The sequence below is a fragment of the Mastomys coucha genome, unplaced genomic scaffold (assembly GCF_008632895.1).
Source record: "Mastomys coucha isolate ucsf_1 unplaced genomic scaffold, UCSF_Mcou_1 pScaffold23, whole genome shotgun sequence".
In the NCBI taxonomy this organism is placed as follows: domain Eukaryota; kingdom Metazoa; phylum Chordata; class Mammalia; order Rodentia; family Muridae; genus Mastomys; species Mastomys coucha.
The window spans coordinates 82,899,989-82,914,285 of record NW_022196906.1 but is presented as its reverse complement, the minus strand read 5'-3'; the positions used below and the strand labels follow the sequence as shown (position 1 = coordinate 82,914,285).

Genomic DNA, 14,297 nt, shown 5'->3' with positions numbered 1-14,297 from the left:
CTGGGCACTTTGAAGAGGTGTTTCATCTAACTTTCCTTGGACTACTGGCTTGTTATCATAGTATAAAGCTCATTTGGAAGAACCAGTAGCTTACTCAATGTAATTTTATTTTTATTTTTATTTTTTTGCAAAAAGAGTAAGGCTACAATTTCATTACAGTCGCCTGGATAGAATTAGTATCCATATCGCCGGAGATACAAACGTCTTTGTCTTGTCTTTCTTGTCCCTAGTAAATGGTTACAAAGGAGATGTCACTTCACATAACATTTAATTGCCAAGATGCTTGAAAAGAAACACATTTTCCTCACAGTTGTCCTAAGCACGCAGCTTTGTGCTGCTTCAAGTTGTTCAAAGTGTGCCAGGAGGAGCACTTAACGGCTTAAAAGGCCAGGGACAGAAACGGAATATTGCACAATCCAACACCACCGGGTCGGTTAAGCTTCCAAATCTGGCCTCGGTGTCATCCCCGGGCGGGAGGCACTGGGATTTCCTCGCGAACCCCCGGCGCCCCTCCCTCCGCCCAGGGTATTCGTGGAAGCGGAGGACAGCGCGCGCCGGGCCGCGGGATGCCCCATTGTCCAGCGGCGGAAGCCGGGGCTCCCCGGGGTGACTCCCGAACTCGAGCCACGCCACCCGGTGACCCCGAGCCCCCTCATCCCCCCGCCCCCGTGCAGCTCCCCTCCCCCGCAGCCCTATTGTCTGCCTCGCCTCGCCCCGCCCCGGGGGACACGTGCGCCTGCAGCTTCCCGAGCGCCCAGGGCGCGGGGCGGCGGCAGCGGCGACAGCGGCGGAACCGGCAGCCAGCGTCGGGCACCCTCGGAGCCCCGGCCGGTGGTGGGACGGTGGGGGCGGGGAGGGCGGGGTGGGGAGATGCCTGTCTCCTGACAAAGAACGAGTGGGACACGCCGAGCCGGCGGCCCCGCCCGCGGAGCGCGAGGGAGTGTCCGCGCGGAGGGCGGGTCTCTCATTCACTCAGCCCCTCGCGGTGGCCGCGGCGGAAGGGCGGGGTCTCTTCCCCCCCATCCTCCCCGGGAGCGAGGGGCGGGGCAAGGGGCGGGGCCCGCGGGCGCGCGTCCCGAGGCGTCGGCTGCGTCGTCACGTCAGCGCGGGAGAGAGAAAGAGCGACTCGGCAGGGACTGGGGACGGGGCCGAGAGAGCTAGCGAGGGAGGGCGTGAGCCAGAGGAGAGCCGGAGAGGAGAAGGGCGGCCACTCGCGTCTGAGCGGCCGCGGACGGGAGTCGGGGGGAAGCTGGGGGAGGAGGTGCAGGGAAGGAAGGACGAAGGCCGAGGGGACCGGGCGGCCGGCGGCCGGCGGAGGTGGCTGGGGGAGAAGGAGGAGCCGTAGGAGGGCAGGGGCTGAGGGAGTGAGTGAGAGAAGCAGACGCGCCGGGGAGGGGAGGGAAGGGGGGTCACGCGGGGGCGCGCGCGCGCGCACTGGGAGCGCGCTCGGAGGCGAGTGGAACTGGATCGGGTTTGCTGCCAGCGGCGTGAGCTCCGGCCGCCATTTTACAACAGCTCCACTCGCGCCGGACACAGGGAGCAGCGAGCACGCGTTCCCCGCCAGCCGACCCCGTCGGACAGGATTCCTCGGCCCCAGCCCCGCGGGGAGGTAACGACACCGCCGGCACCCGAGTCTGGGAGGGGGGGAGCTCCTTGACATTGTGGAGGGTGCTTGGGGGAGGGCGGCGCGGGGAGAAACCGGCTTTTCTGGAAAATGGATTCCAAGGGGGGAAGAAGAGCACGTTGGCCGGGGCTGCCGGAGAGTAGGCCGCGGCCCGCGCCGCCACTTCCTCCTCTCCATGTGCTGCCGCGGCTGGGCTTTGTCTGCAGCGCTCCGGGGAGGAGGCGCCTCGGCAGCCCCGGTGGCCCGCGCGGACCGCGAGCGGCGGCGGCCGCGGCGGCGGCGGACTTGGTGCTGTCGTGGCCGGCGGCGCGGGAGTGGGCGGAGAGGCGCGGGGTGCTGTCCCGCGACCGGCCGGCGGGCTTGGGCGGTGCTCGGCTCCCGCAGGCGTGTGCTTGGCGGCGGAACGCCCTCCCCGCGCTGGCTGTCGGCCTCGGCGCCGCAGCCACTGCGCCGAGGGGTGCGGGAGGCTGGGGGTCGCGGGCGCCCGGGAGCGCCCGGGGCGGAGAGCCATGTGTCACGGCGGAGACGGCGGCGCTGGGGGGCGGGGAAAGCCCGTGGCCTGGCGCCGCGGCGGCCTCGGTGTTGAGGGGCGAGATTGTGCGGCTGTACGGTTCACGGTTCGGGGGGCTAGGAGCGCGACTGCGGGTTGACGTTGGGAGGCGGTGATGACCGTCTCGGCCCGGTACTCGGTGGGTTTCCGTTGAAGGAAGTTGTAGGACATTTGAAGGCGCAGAGCACGTGTTTCTAATGGGTTCCCGGCGGCCGCAGCGGTGAGGCTGCTGCTCCGGGTGCGGAGTCGGGGGCGGGCTTTGGGGTGTGGGGGTGAAGGGTGGAGGAATTGGGTGGTGGGAAGGTGGCTTGTGTGAGCGCTTTGTTCTTCGCTGGCTGTTGTTACTGATCTATAAGCGGCAGGCGGGAAAAGCGCACTTTCTGGTTTACCTTGGAGAGAGACAAGCCCAGCGTTGCTTGCTTCACACACCTTAATTCTCCGTTTTGGAACTGCTGCATGTGGCCGGCTGGGCCGGTCGCTGTGCTGATTGGGCTTCATTTGTAATAAGGTTTTTCTCAGTGAGTGTTAGCAGGTGAAGTCAGGGGTGGTGCTCAGGAAGAATTGAGTGGATCGGTCCTTCTGTACCCCGGGCTCCAAAATCTGGCTTGTCAGGCGATAGTGACTTTTAAGGTTTCTTTCAAGGGAGGCTCAGGCTGGCTGGTTGTAGTTAAGTGGTAGAGAAAGTAAAGATTGGGACTGTCATTGTCCTCTACTCTGCTTGAAGATCCTAGTTTAATTTTGCTTATTGCGTTTGAACAGATCTCTGGAAACATGGCTACAGAACATGTTAATGGAAATGGTACTGAAGAGCCCATGGATACTACTTCAGCAGTTATCCATTCAGAAAATTTTCAGACATTGCTTGATGCTGGTTTACCACAGAAAGTTGCTGAAAAACTAGATGAAATTTACGTTGCAGGTAAGAACTAACACTTGCAAAATTACATTATGAAATTTTTCTATTGGATTTCTGGCTTTGAGCTAAAATAGCAACTTTTTGTGGTTTCCAATAAACGTGGGAACTGGAGCTTTGCCTTGTTCTGATAGTTGGTTAATTTAGGTTTGAGCTAGAGGTTAAAGTGTAGAGGGAGGGATGAAATGGGGGGATAGACCTCCCCAGGGGAAGGCTGTCTGGCCTGACGGATAAGTATATGATAGTAGCAACAGCTGCTAAATGTTGAGAGCAGCCCATGTGACTTTTTGAGGTATTTTTATAGCAGGATTCTTGTTTAATAACTTGGTAACTGTAGGCTAGTTCTTGTCTTTCTTGGTGTGGTGATTCCTTTTTCTAGTGGTTCTTGACATTGAGGAGAGGCTCAGTTGTTATGCTTGGTGTTTTGTTGGTTGACTTTAGGATTTGTAGGCCTATATTTTTACTGTAGAAATATTTCAATGTTCAGGACTACTTGGACACAAAACAGGATGTAAAATATGTTGATTCCTTTCTGTGTGGTTAAGAGGACTTTTTAGTATGTTTTTTATTATGTAGATAAGGGGAGGGTAGAATCACTGTCATAATGAACCTGTATTGGGCAATACAGGACTGAAGAAATAATTTAGAAAATTTAAAAGGTGATAACTCACTAAATTTTTTCTTCTCCAGGGCTAGTTGCACATAGTGATTTAGATGAAAGAGCTATCGAAGCTTTAAAAGAGTTCAATGAAGACGGCGCATTGGCAGTGCTTCAGCAGTTTAAAGACAGTGATCTCTCTCATGTTCAGGTAATGTAAATTTAATGTCAGTGTAGAAAGAATTAAAAAATGAATATTTTTGAAGTATTAATTTAAATTTATTAGACATATTCATGTTAAATGTGAATGGAACATTTCTTTACAGAACAAAAGTGCCTTTTTATGTGGAGTCATGAAGACTTATAGGCAGAGAGAGAAACAAGGGACCAAAGTAGCAGATTCTAGTAAAGGACCAGATGAGGCAAAGATTAAGGTATGTCCCTAAAACTTTCTGTAGCTTTAAGTCCTTCCCAGTTATTTACTAGCTTTGTTAAATATTCCTGAAGTATGGCATGGGGTGTATATATTTCTAAGGTTAATGTCTTATAATGATTAGACTTTGGAAAGTACTGTATCCAGTTTTGGTTTTGTTTTTTCAAAACCATTGAAATTTGTTTGGCCACTACTCCAAACTGTGCTGTCAAATCGGGGGCAGAGGTCCCAATGAATTTAGAATTTTAGTATTGTTTTTCCTTTTTTCTTGAGACAAGGTTTCTCTGTGTAGCCCTGGCTATCCTGGAACTCACTCTGTAGACCAGGCTGGCCTCGAACTCAGAAATACACCTGGCTGTGCCTCCCAAGTGCTGGGATTAAAAGCAAGCACCACCACTGTCTGGCCAGTATTGTTTCTTTTATTGAGTTATCAAGGACAGTTATTTCTGCAACCAACTTTGGAAAGCAGAGAAGATTGGTTGAGAGTGAAAATTTCTTTTGTTGAAGGTTGATTGGATTTATTAAGGTCACATAGATTAAATGGCATCATAGGTATTACGTTCTTGGTGAGTTAAGGATAGTTCAAAGAGTATGGTTTATATTAGTTTTTGGTTGGTATTCTTTAGCAATGTATCACTTCTTGAGGCAAGAGCTATGGTTTAAGAAAACCAGTTGCTTAGAAGGGAATAAATGTGTAATGCTTTACCTGTATTGGGAACGGGAGCCTAGATCATGTGGACAAGATTAGAGTATGAAGTTACTTGTTAATAGAAACCATGAGTGTTACACACGATTGTGAATGGATTTAGTGTTCCAATAAAAGTGGGGTTTATAATCTCTATTGCAGATGTGCCAATGTGATTGGGGAATTTATTAAGAATTTCTGAAAAGAGTTAGTTGGTGCTTAGATTTGAACTTAGGGCCTTAATGCTCAACCATTGAGCTATTTCTCCAGCTTTTCATAGTGTTATAACTTTAAGGACTAAAATTTGAGTATTAATGAAAAGGCTATTAGATTATATAGCTTTTTGTGAAACTTTGTTTAAAAGTTTATGAATACTTTTTTAAATTGATAATATTTTCATAAATTAGGTTTTTTTTGGGGGGGATAGGTTACATTAAGCAAATACTAGTCTGTCCCACAATTTCATATATAATGCTCTGAGTAAAAACGATTAAATTTTGAGGGATTGAGGTGACTTAGTCTCCAATCACTTAACATTTTGTTAAGTTTTGTCATATGGTCTCTTTATTTTGAATTGTCAGCTGATTACTTTATTACTTAGAGAACTTTCATAGTTAGACAAGAGTGGGTCTTTTGAGCTTACATGGCTAAACAGGTTACATATGTTCTTTTTTTGTCACTTTTACCTGTAATGATGAAGAAAAAAGCCTAGTTGAGTAAAGTGAGTTTAACAAGTTGAGGGAGATAAATCTAGACATACATGGTTGTAGTTTTTACTGTTTTTCAAAATCATTTTGGCTATTTTTTTCTGAACAAGGCATGTTGTTTGTGGCACACCACACTTTTGACAGCAAATAATAGAAAAACTTTTCATATAGCCTCCCAAGTTTATAGACATGATTTAAGGAGTGGAGCAGTATTTTGGAGGTGACGAAATACCCATAAATGATATTGTATGTATTGGGGTAAGGTATAAGAAATCCAAAGTTGGGGTAGTAATCAAATTGTTGGATTTTTAATGAGGTGTTCTGTTTTTTTTTTTTTTCCTGTTTGTGTCGTTGTGTTGTTTGTGTGTAAGAGAGGGGTTGGGGGGTGAGTTAGTTGTTTTTTGAGACAGGGTTTCTTTCTCAATGTATGGGCTCGAACTCTCAGACATCCTCTGTGCTCTGGCTCCTGACTGCTGGGATTAAAGCCAAGCCTGGTTTTTGTTTTTGGTTTTTTGAGACAGGGTTTCTCTGTGTAGCCCTGACTGTCTGAAATTCACTCTGTAGACAAGGCTGGCCTTGAACTCAGAAATTCGCCTGCCTCTGCCTCCCAAGTGCTAGGATTAAAGGGGTGTGCCACCACTGCCCAGTGCCATCCCCGCTTTTAATGAGGTTTTCTTAGCACAGTGGATATATATCTTGGAGGTTGCTGATAGATTTTAATTTTTATTGCTCAGTAATTAATTGGCCAAAAAACTGATTCACAGGATTCTGAAATTTTGATGATAGGTATACATAAAAGGGAGAATTCTAAAACAGATCTTATACATTTGTATGGAGGAATGTTGCTAAGATAACTAGAAATATTTGAACAGGATTGACTTAATTACTAACTATATGTGTATTTTGTGAATGAAGCATTAATAACATTTTGAACTTTTCAAGGCACTTTTGGAAAGAACAGGCTACACACTTGATGTGACTACAGGTCAGAGGAAGTATGGGGGACCACCTCCAGATTCCGTTTATTCAGGTCAGCAGCCTTCTGTTGGCACTGAGGTAAAGAAACTTAAACTTGTACCATTTGTAGTAAAGAAAAAAACCCCACAGCTATCTAGTTTCCTAAAGAATTCTCCATGATTGTGAATTTATATTTAATTTCCAGATATTTGTGGGGAAGATCCCCAGAGATCTGTTTGAGGATGAGCTTGTTCCATTATTTGAGAAAGCTGGACCTATATGGGATCTTCGTTTAATGATGGATCCGCTTACTGGTCTAAACAGAGGTTATGCGTTTGTCACTTTTTGTACAAAAGAAGCAGCACAAGAGGCTGTTAAATTGGTAAGTTTTTTTTTTTCCTTTTTCTCTCTATGTTTAATGTCAGGTTTTTCTTATGTCTTATCCGGCAGTTTTTGAGGTGCCTTTTATTTTCATATATATATATATATATATCATAGGGATACTTGATAAGATTCAGAATCTCTAAGATGCTGGTACAAACTTTCTAGTTGATAACATCTGGCTTTGGATAGTTCTGTGTAAATTTAAAGGAATATGAAAATGATGTGGCTTCCAAAGATTTTCCCACACTTCGACCACATATTTCATTCAGAAATTCACAAAAACATCCATATATTTTAAATAGATAAGTAAATAAACAAGTAAGACAGCTATTAGAAACAGTGGCTACTCTTCCCAAGGCCCCAGATTGAACTCTTTAGTACCCATAGGGCAACTCAGAACCATTTATAACTCTAGTTCTTGGGGATTTGATGCCCTCTTCTGGAGGTACCAGGCATGCATGTGGTGTACAAATATGTGGGCCAAACACCCATATACGTAAAATAAAAAGATAGTCTAGGTAGCAACATAAAAGATTTTGTTGTGAGTGGGAATGTTTGATTTAAAAACAACCAGATGTTTGAGAACTATTTCTTAATACTTAAACATGTTCAAAATTATGGTTTATATAACAGATTAATTTTCTTTTAATTCTGTGAATCAAAAAGATTGATCAGGGTGTTGTGGCTCATAACTAAATTTCTGTACTGAGGCATGAAGATTTGCCATGATTGAGGCCAGCCTGGTGTGGTGGTGAGAAACTCATAGGAATATACATGAGTAAATAACAAACCCCAGCGTGAGCAGCAGTAGTTAAAGAAAGAAGCTGTTAACTTGAGAGCAAGCAAAGGAGTGTACACTGGAGGAATTGCAGGGAGGAAAGGGAAGGGGAAGTGAATTATAAAAAAGTCTTAAGATCCAGGGGTTAATTAAAACTTAAGGAATGTGTTACTTTTTTGCTATGTTGCTGTGGCATATTTGCACTTATCTTAGGCCAGGAAATGTAAACTCCCAGAGATCTTCCTGCCTCTTCCTTCACAGACCTGGTTGTATTATTTCTATGGACAACTCACTATGACAGATATTTGTTAAATTTGGCTTATCTGTTTTGTGGAATCTAAACAAATTTAAAATCTTTTTTTTTTTTTTTTTAGATTTATTTATTTGTTTGTTTGTTTGTTTATTTATTTATCATATGTAGCTGTCTCAGACACTACAGAAGAGGGAGTCAGATCTCATTAGGGATGGTTGTGAGCTACCATGTGGTTGCTGGGATTTGAACTCAGTACCTTCAGAAGAACAGTCAGTGCTCTTAACCACTGAGCCATTTCTCCAGCCCCAAATTTAAAATCTTAAGGTTGATTTCTTCTGGGAAAAAAAAAAGATCCAGGCAGTGGTGGCGCACACCTTTTTAATCTTAGCACTTGGGAGGCAGAGGCAGGCGGATTACTGAGTTCAAGTCCAGCCTGGTCTACAGAGAGTTCCAAGACAGCCAGGGCTACACGGAGAAACCCTGAAACCCAGAAAACCAAAAAAAAAAAAAAAAAAAAAAAGGGATATTTGAGTTAGAAGTTCTTTAGTTTTATGAGGTTTTTTGTTTTGGATACTAGGTCTTACTATATAGCTTTGGCTGCCCTGGAACTCCACCTGCCTCTGCCTCTGTAGTGTGCCTAAAGACAGACAACACTATGCTTCTACTTAATTTTATTTTTGAAATTTGGGATTTTTATAGCCAGTTTTTAGATTTGACAATACCTATATAGAGAATATAATGTTAACCCCCACTCCCTTTCCTTTCCCTGTTTCATACCCTTATTTCTCACTGATTCCGTTCTTCCTACCTAGTATAAGCACGAGCAGGAGGCTATTTTCTGGACAACTAAGTGTTTACACCACCGAAGAAAAAGACTTCCCTCTTCCCTATAGCTAGTAACTTTCAAATGCTCTTCAGTGAAGAGTTGGGACTTCTGAGTCCTCCTTCATCCTTGATGGTAGGTTAAATATGAGCCCTCAGCTCTTACATATATCTGTGATTGCAAAGGGTATACCACTTCAGAAGTCTGTGCTTCATAACACTGCTCCCAATCTCCCAGTTCTGTACTCCTCCCGCCAAGCCTTGAAGAGGGGATACCATGTACCATTTAGAACCAAGCAGTCAATAGTCAGCAGTTTGACCAGATAGGATTTCTCTGCATTAAGCATCATCCTCTGTTATATAAGAAGTGTTTGCCTAAGGTTGAGGGCAGCACAAGTTTATTGGTATAAATATACATGTTTAGGGGCCTAGAGAGATGGCTCAGCAGTAAAGAACACATGTTCTTTTGGAGGATCCCAATTGAGTTTCCAGTACCCCCCATGGGGTTTCTTACAATCTCCTGTAACTCTGGCTCCAGGGGATCCAGCATCATTTTCTGGCCTGTTTGAGTGTCTGTATTCAACATAGTTAAAAGAAAAAAAATAAGCAAAACAAAATTTAACAAGAAATCCATAAATGTTTAGAAGGCAGTTTTATTAAATGTCTCCTTAGCAAAACATAAAGCAAATAGCCAACATCTTTGGGTCTGCCTGTGACCTGCCCCAGCCATAGACAGTTGATCAGGTTTATAGTATTGGACCTGTAGTCTCTTCATGGAGGTGGCCTCATATCCAATTAGAAAGTGATTGGTAGACTACTTACTGCAGTCTTTAGTTTCATGGCCTAATAGTGTAGCATACCTAAACTAAATAAACATAACCTAAACTTAATTCTGAAATAAGTTGAGAACTTATTTTTTTTTCGATACAGCGTTTCTCTGTGTAGCCCTGGCTGTCCTTGGAACTCACTTTGTAGACCAGGCTGGCCTCGAACTCAGAAATCTCCCTGCCTCTGCCTCCCAAGTGCTGCATGTACCATTGCCCAGCTTTTCCTTTCTTTTCTCTCTCTCTCTCTCTCTCTCTCTCTCTTTCCCTCTCTTTCTTTCTTAGAACTTATTAAAAGGATTTTTTTGTAGCTCAAGCATAACCTTAAACTTCCTTTGTATTCCTAATCCTTCTTTTTAAATCATAGCTTTCCTCCTTAAAAGAATGCTTCTCTTTCAGAGGGAATATGGTATAACTCTGCAGGGTAGGGCAACCTTTGAGCTGTCAAAAGTTTTCTTTCATCAGTGGAGGTGAAATGAAGGACTGTAGAAAGAAGTACTTTAGATCTAATCTTCCTAGGGCTAGGATGGTGACATAATGACCCAGTGTTGCTATACCAGCACGAAGATTTGAGTTCAGATCCCCAGCACCCATGTAAAAAAATAAAAGGCAGGCTTGGTGATAAACTTGTATAACTCAAGCCCTGGGGGATGGGAACAAAGAATCTCTTTAGCTCATTTGCCCACTATTTCTTGTCTGTGAGCTCCATATAGGTTCATTGAGAAATCTAGTCTCAAAAGATGAGAATTGATAAAGGAAGATACCTAGTATCAGCTAGATTGTATGGCCACTGTATATATGTATACACAACACATTAAAAAAAAATCATTTGCTTGGGGTATAAGAATAACACCACTTTTTCTAGGTGGCAATAAAGTAGCTTAAAGGTTTTTTTTTTACATGTATGGGTGTTTTTCCTGCATGTAAATCTGTACCACTTGTGTGCCTGGTGCCGGTGGAGGCCAGAAGAGGGTGTCGGATCCCCTGGAACTGGAGTTAACAGAGGATTGAGAGCTGCCAGGTGGGTGCTGGGAGTTGAACTTTGGGTCGTCTAGAAGAGAAGTTGATGGTCTTAACCACTGAGCCATTTCACTAGCTCCTAAACAATAACATCATCAACAACAAAAAACCTCAAACCTTTAAAAGTTGAAGTGGTAACATAAATGAAGACAAAGAGCCATCTTACTGAAGAAAAGCTGAAGAGAATTTTATTGATTGATACCAGACTCAACTTTTTGGATAAGAGTGTTTGGCTTACATGTATGTTGGTTGTGTTTGGTGTCAGGAAGTCGGAAGAGGGTGTCTGATTTTGTGAAACTGAGTTACAGGTAGCTGTGAACCACCCATGTAGGGACTTAACCTGGTTCATCTACAAAAAGTAGCAGTGCTCTTAACAGGCCAAATTTCTATTCTTGTAGACTACCTTTTTGTTCATACTCTTCACTTTTTTTTTTTTTTTGGTTTTTTGAGACAGGGTTTCTCTGTATAGCTCTGGCTGTCCTGGAACTCACTCTGTAGACCAGGCTGGCCCCGAACTCAGACAGAAATCCGCCTGCCTCTGCCTCCCAAGTGCTGGGATTAAAGGCGTATGCCACCACTTCCCAGCGCTCTTCACTTTTTGAAGAATTCAAGAAGCCACAGAGAAAGGGTAAATAGTGACAACATGTAACCTATTAACATGATTTTGAGCACCAGTGAATAGGCTGAAATGTTTTAGTTTAGAAAACTCCATGGTTTAACGAATCCAGTCCAAGATTGTATTATTATAGTTTGCTTATGTATAGTTTTAACATGCATGATGTATTAATAACAGTATTTTAAGTCTAAGGTAGAGATTTAACATAGATGACCATATGGCCTTTTTGATTGGTCTACAAACTCTTATTTTAACCTTTCCACATTTCTAGGTTTTTCTTATGATTCAGGTTCTTAAATGAAGCATGTTTTACTTCTGGATAAATAGACTTTGCAATTCAGTGCTTTTTAAAAGATATTTTTGGTGGCACTTAAATTTACTAGAATCGCTTGGATATATATTGTCCTTATATGTGTGTATAAGTATATATATATATATATACACATAAGTATGTATATATGTAATTTACATGTATATATGTATTGTGTATATTTGTATATATGTATACATGCATAAATATACATGCATATTCATAGAAATATGTGTGTGTACACGTATTATATACACACAACCTGCATGTATGTATGCGATGTGGGAGGCTATTGTGGTTGAGGCAAAAAGTAGGTATTGGATCCCCAAGAACTGGACAGTGTGATCTACCCTGTAGAACCTGGCTGGGTACTAAACCTCTGTCCTCTGGCAGAGCAGCTAGTTTGCGCTTAACTGCTGCACCATCTTCCATCCTATTTAAAGGAGCATGCCTTTAATCCCAGCACTTGGGAGGCAGAGGCAGGTGGATTTTCTGAGTTCTAGGCCAGCCTGGTCTACAGAGTGTGTTCCAGGACAGCCCGGGCTACACAGAGAAAACAAACAAAAAAAAAAAAAAAAAAAAAAAAAAAAAAAAGCCATGAGGTTTCTTTTGAAAATATTTTTGTTTCAGTTGGGCATGGTGGTACACACCTTCAATCCAGTACTTGGTAGGCAGAAGCAGGTGGATCTGAGTTTGAAACCAGCCTGATCTAAAGAGTAAGTTCCAGGACAGCCAGGGCGAGAAACACTATCTTGAAAGCCTACATGTATTTAAGTAGGGGTGTGTGTGTGTGTGTGAGAGAGAGAGAGAGAGAGAGGGATACATAAATACATGTGTATGTTTGAAAAAGTCATACACTATATTTTGATTATCTTCACATTCTTCTCCCTAACTTGTCAGATCCATTCCTACCTCTGTATTTCTCTCCCCAAATTTCTTTTCTGTTCTTTTCTTTTTTTATTTTAAGTACAAGGTCTTATTAAGTAGTTTTGGCTGGCCTTGAACTGTGTGCCTCTACCCCCGGAGTATTTGAAACTAACGGCAAGTGTCATGTCCAATTTTTAAAATTTTTTATTTTTCATTTAGCAATATTCATTGAGTCCAGATTGTTACTCATAAACTTCTGGGTGTTGGGACCATCTACTGGAGTGTGGTCAACCTACCAAGGGTCATAACCCTTAAAGGGAGCTGAGTCCCTTTACCCCAGAAGCCACTAAGTACTCATTTAGGAATAGGGGCTAGTGAGCCTTTTGCTTCTCTACGCTATCTTGATCTTGTATCTTCTTCAGTCAGCTTTGACTTTCTGCCTTTTGTTGGTAGAGGTCCCAGTTGTGACTGAGATCTCCATTGACTCCTCACACTTTGTGGTGTTGAGTTTCTGTCTTAACTACCACCCATTGCACAAAGAAAGTTTTCTGTTGAGTTCTGAGAGCTGCTCTAATACTTGAGTGTATAGAAATATATTTAGGGTGCAGTTTATCCAAATGTGTAAAAAACCTGAGTGAGTAATGAGTAACCTTTGAGCCTTACAACTTACTAGCATAGCTTTAACAACTTACTAGCATAGCTTTAATGTGATACTAGGTTTCTTAATCTGCTTCCCTACCTTAAACAAGGCACAACAATTTAAGCGGATACATAAAGGCAGGAGGAACAGAACTTAGAGGTTATCTTAGTCTATTTAACAGCTTTGGAAAGGTAGCCTAGTTGTCTGAATTATATCTAGTATCAGAAAAAAAACTTTTTTAATAGATGGGTGGGTATGTATGTAGTACATGGCAAGACATTTGTGTTCATAGAATATTTTTTTTGAGACAGTATCCCACAATGTAGACCTATCTAGCTTGGAACTGCCAGCCTCAGTCCCCACTTTGTGTTTTATTTCAGTTAAACCAGTGCCAGTGTGTAGCTTCTGGATGAATAAACTAACTAGTCTCTCTTTTTTTTAGTAACAGAATTTTGATATGTGAATATCTTGGAATGATTTTCTAGTCTCCACTTGGAATAATTTTAAATGTGGTACAATGTTCAGTTGTAGGGTTTAGGAGTAGATTAATGGGTTATGATATTTTCACTCGTATCTCTATGAGATACTTAGTACAATATTTTGGTTTGTCAAAAACAGGAAATAAGGTTGGGGATGTAACTCAGGAGAGAGCCTGCTTGCCTAGATAAAGGCTTTCTTTTGATAATACATAAATCAAGTGTGTGATGAATACCTGTAATCCAGCGCTGGAAAGGAAGAGGCAGGAGGAACAGAAGTGAGCTGTTATCTTTGTCTGTCTAACAGCTTTGGAGATGTGAGACAGAAAACAAAGGTAGAGCCAAAACCCAGGGATTGCTTAGCTGTTAGGAGCACATACTGTGCTCAGAGAGGACCTGGGTTTTGTTTATAGTATCCATATAGTGGCTCACCATCATCTGTAACTCTCTTCTGGAGAGACCCAAGATTCTCTTCTGACTTCTGTTGTTACCAGGCACAAACACAGCCAAAACACTTGTTGTACATATAAAATAAACACACCCTTATCTCAATAACAAAAGAAGCAAGATTTAGCAACCAAAACTAGGAAAGTGGATGGGGAAGTGTGTATATTTTGTATTGTGCTGGTGAAGTGGAGCCAGTGGATGGTGGTTGCAGCGTCTATGACAGTACTCCAGAGTGAAAATATCCTGGTGAAAAAATACCTTGGCTAATAATATGTTAACACTTATAGATGGGATGTCTGTTTGCATATTGACAATGAATTTTATTAGTATTTTGGGAGAGGATTTTACTTCCAGCCTCCTTTTAGACACTCAAACCACATACCAAAAAAAAAA

General features: G+C 43.2%; 1 protein-coding gene across 5 annotated transcripts in view; it reads left to right on the top strand.

Moving 5' to 3' along the window:
- Window positions 1-931: 931 nt before the first annotated feature.
- Syncrip (synaptotagmin binding cytoplasmic RNA interacting protein) overlaps window positions 932-14,297 on the top strand; it is a 29,577-nt gene continuing 16,211 nt past the window's right edge. The window contains exons 1-6 of one of the 5 annotated variants that reach the window (XM_031343334.1): window positions 932-1,609; window positions 2,934-3,093; window positions 3,778-3,896; window positions 4,012-4,119; window positions 6,453-6,566; window positions 6,673-6,849. In XM_031343334.1, the coding sequence (XP_031199194.1) occupies window positions 2,946-3,093; window positions 3,778-3,896; window positions 4,012-4,119; window positions 6,453-6,566; window positions 6,673-6,849 (666 nt within the window). In that variant the 5' untranslated portion in view covers window positions 932-1,609; window positions 2,934-2,945. The remainder of the gene's footprint in view (window positions 1,610-2,933; window positions 3,094-3,777; window positions 3,897-4,011; window positions 4,120-6,452; window positions 6,567-6,672; window positions 6,850-14,297) is intronic. The other 4 variants (XM_031343336.1, XM_031343335.1, XM_031343337.1 and 1 more) reach the window with 4 other exon arrangements.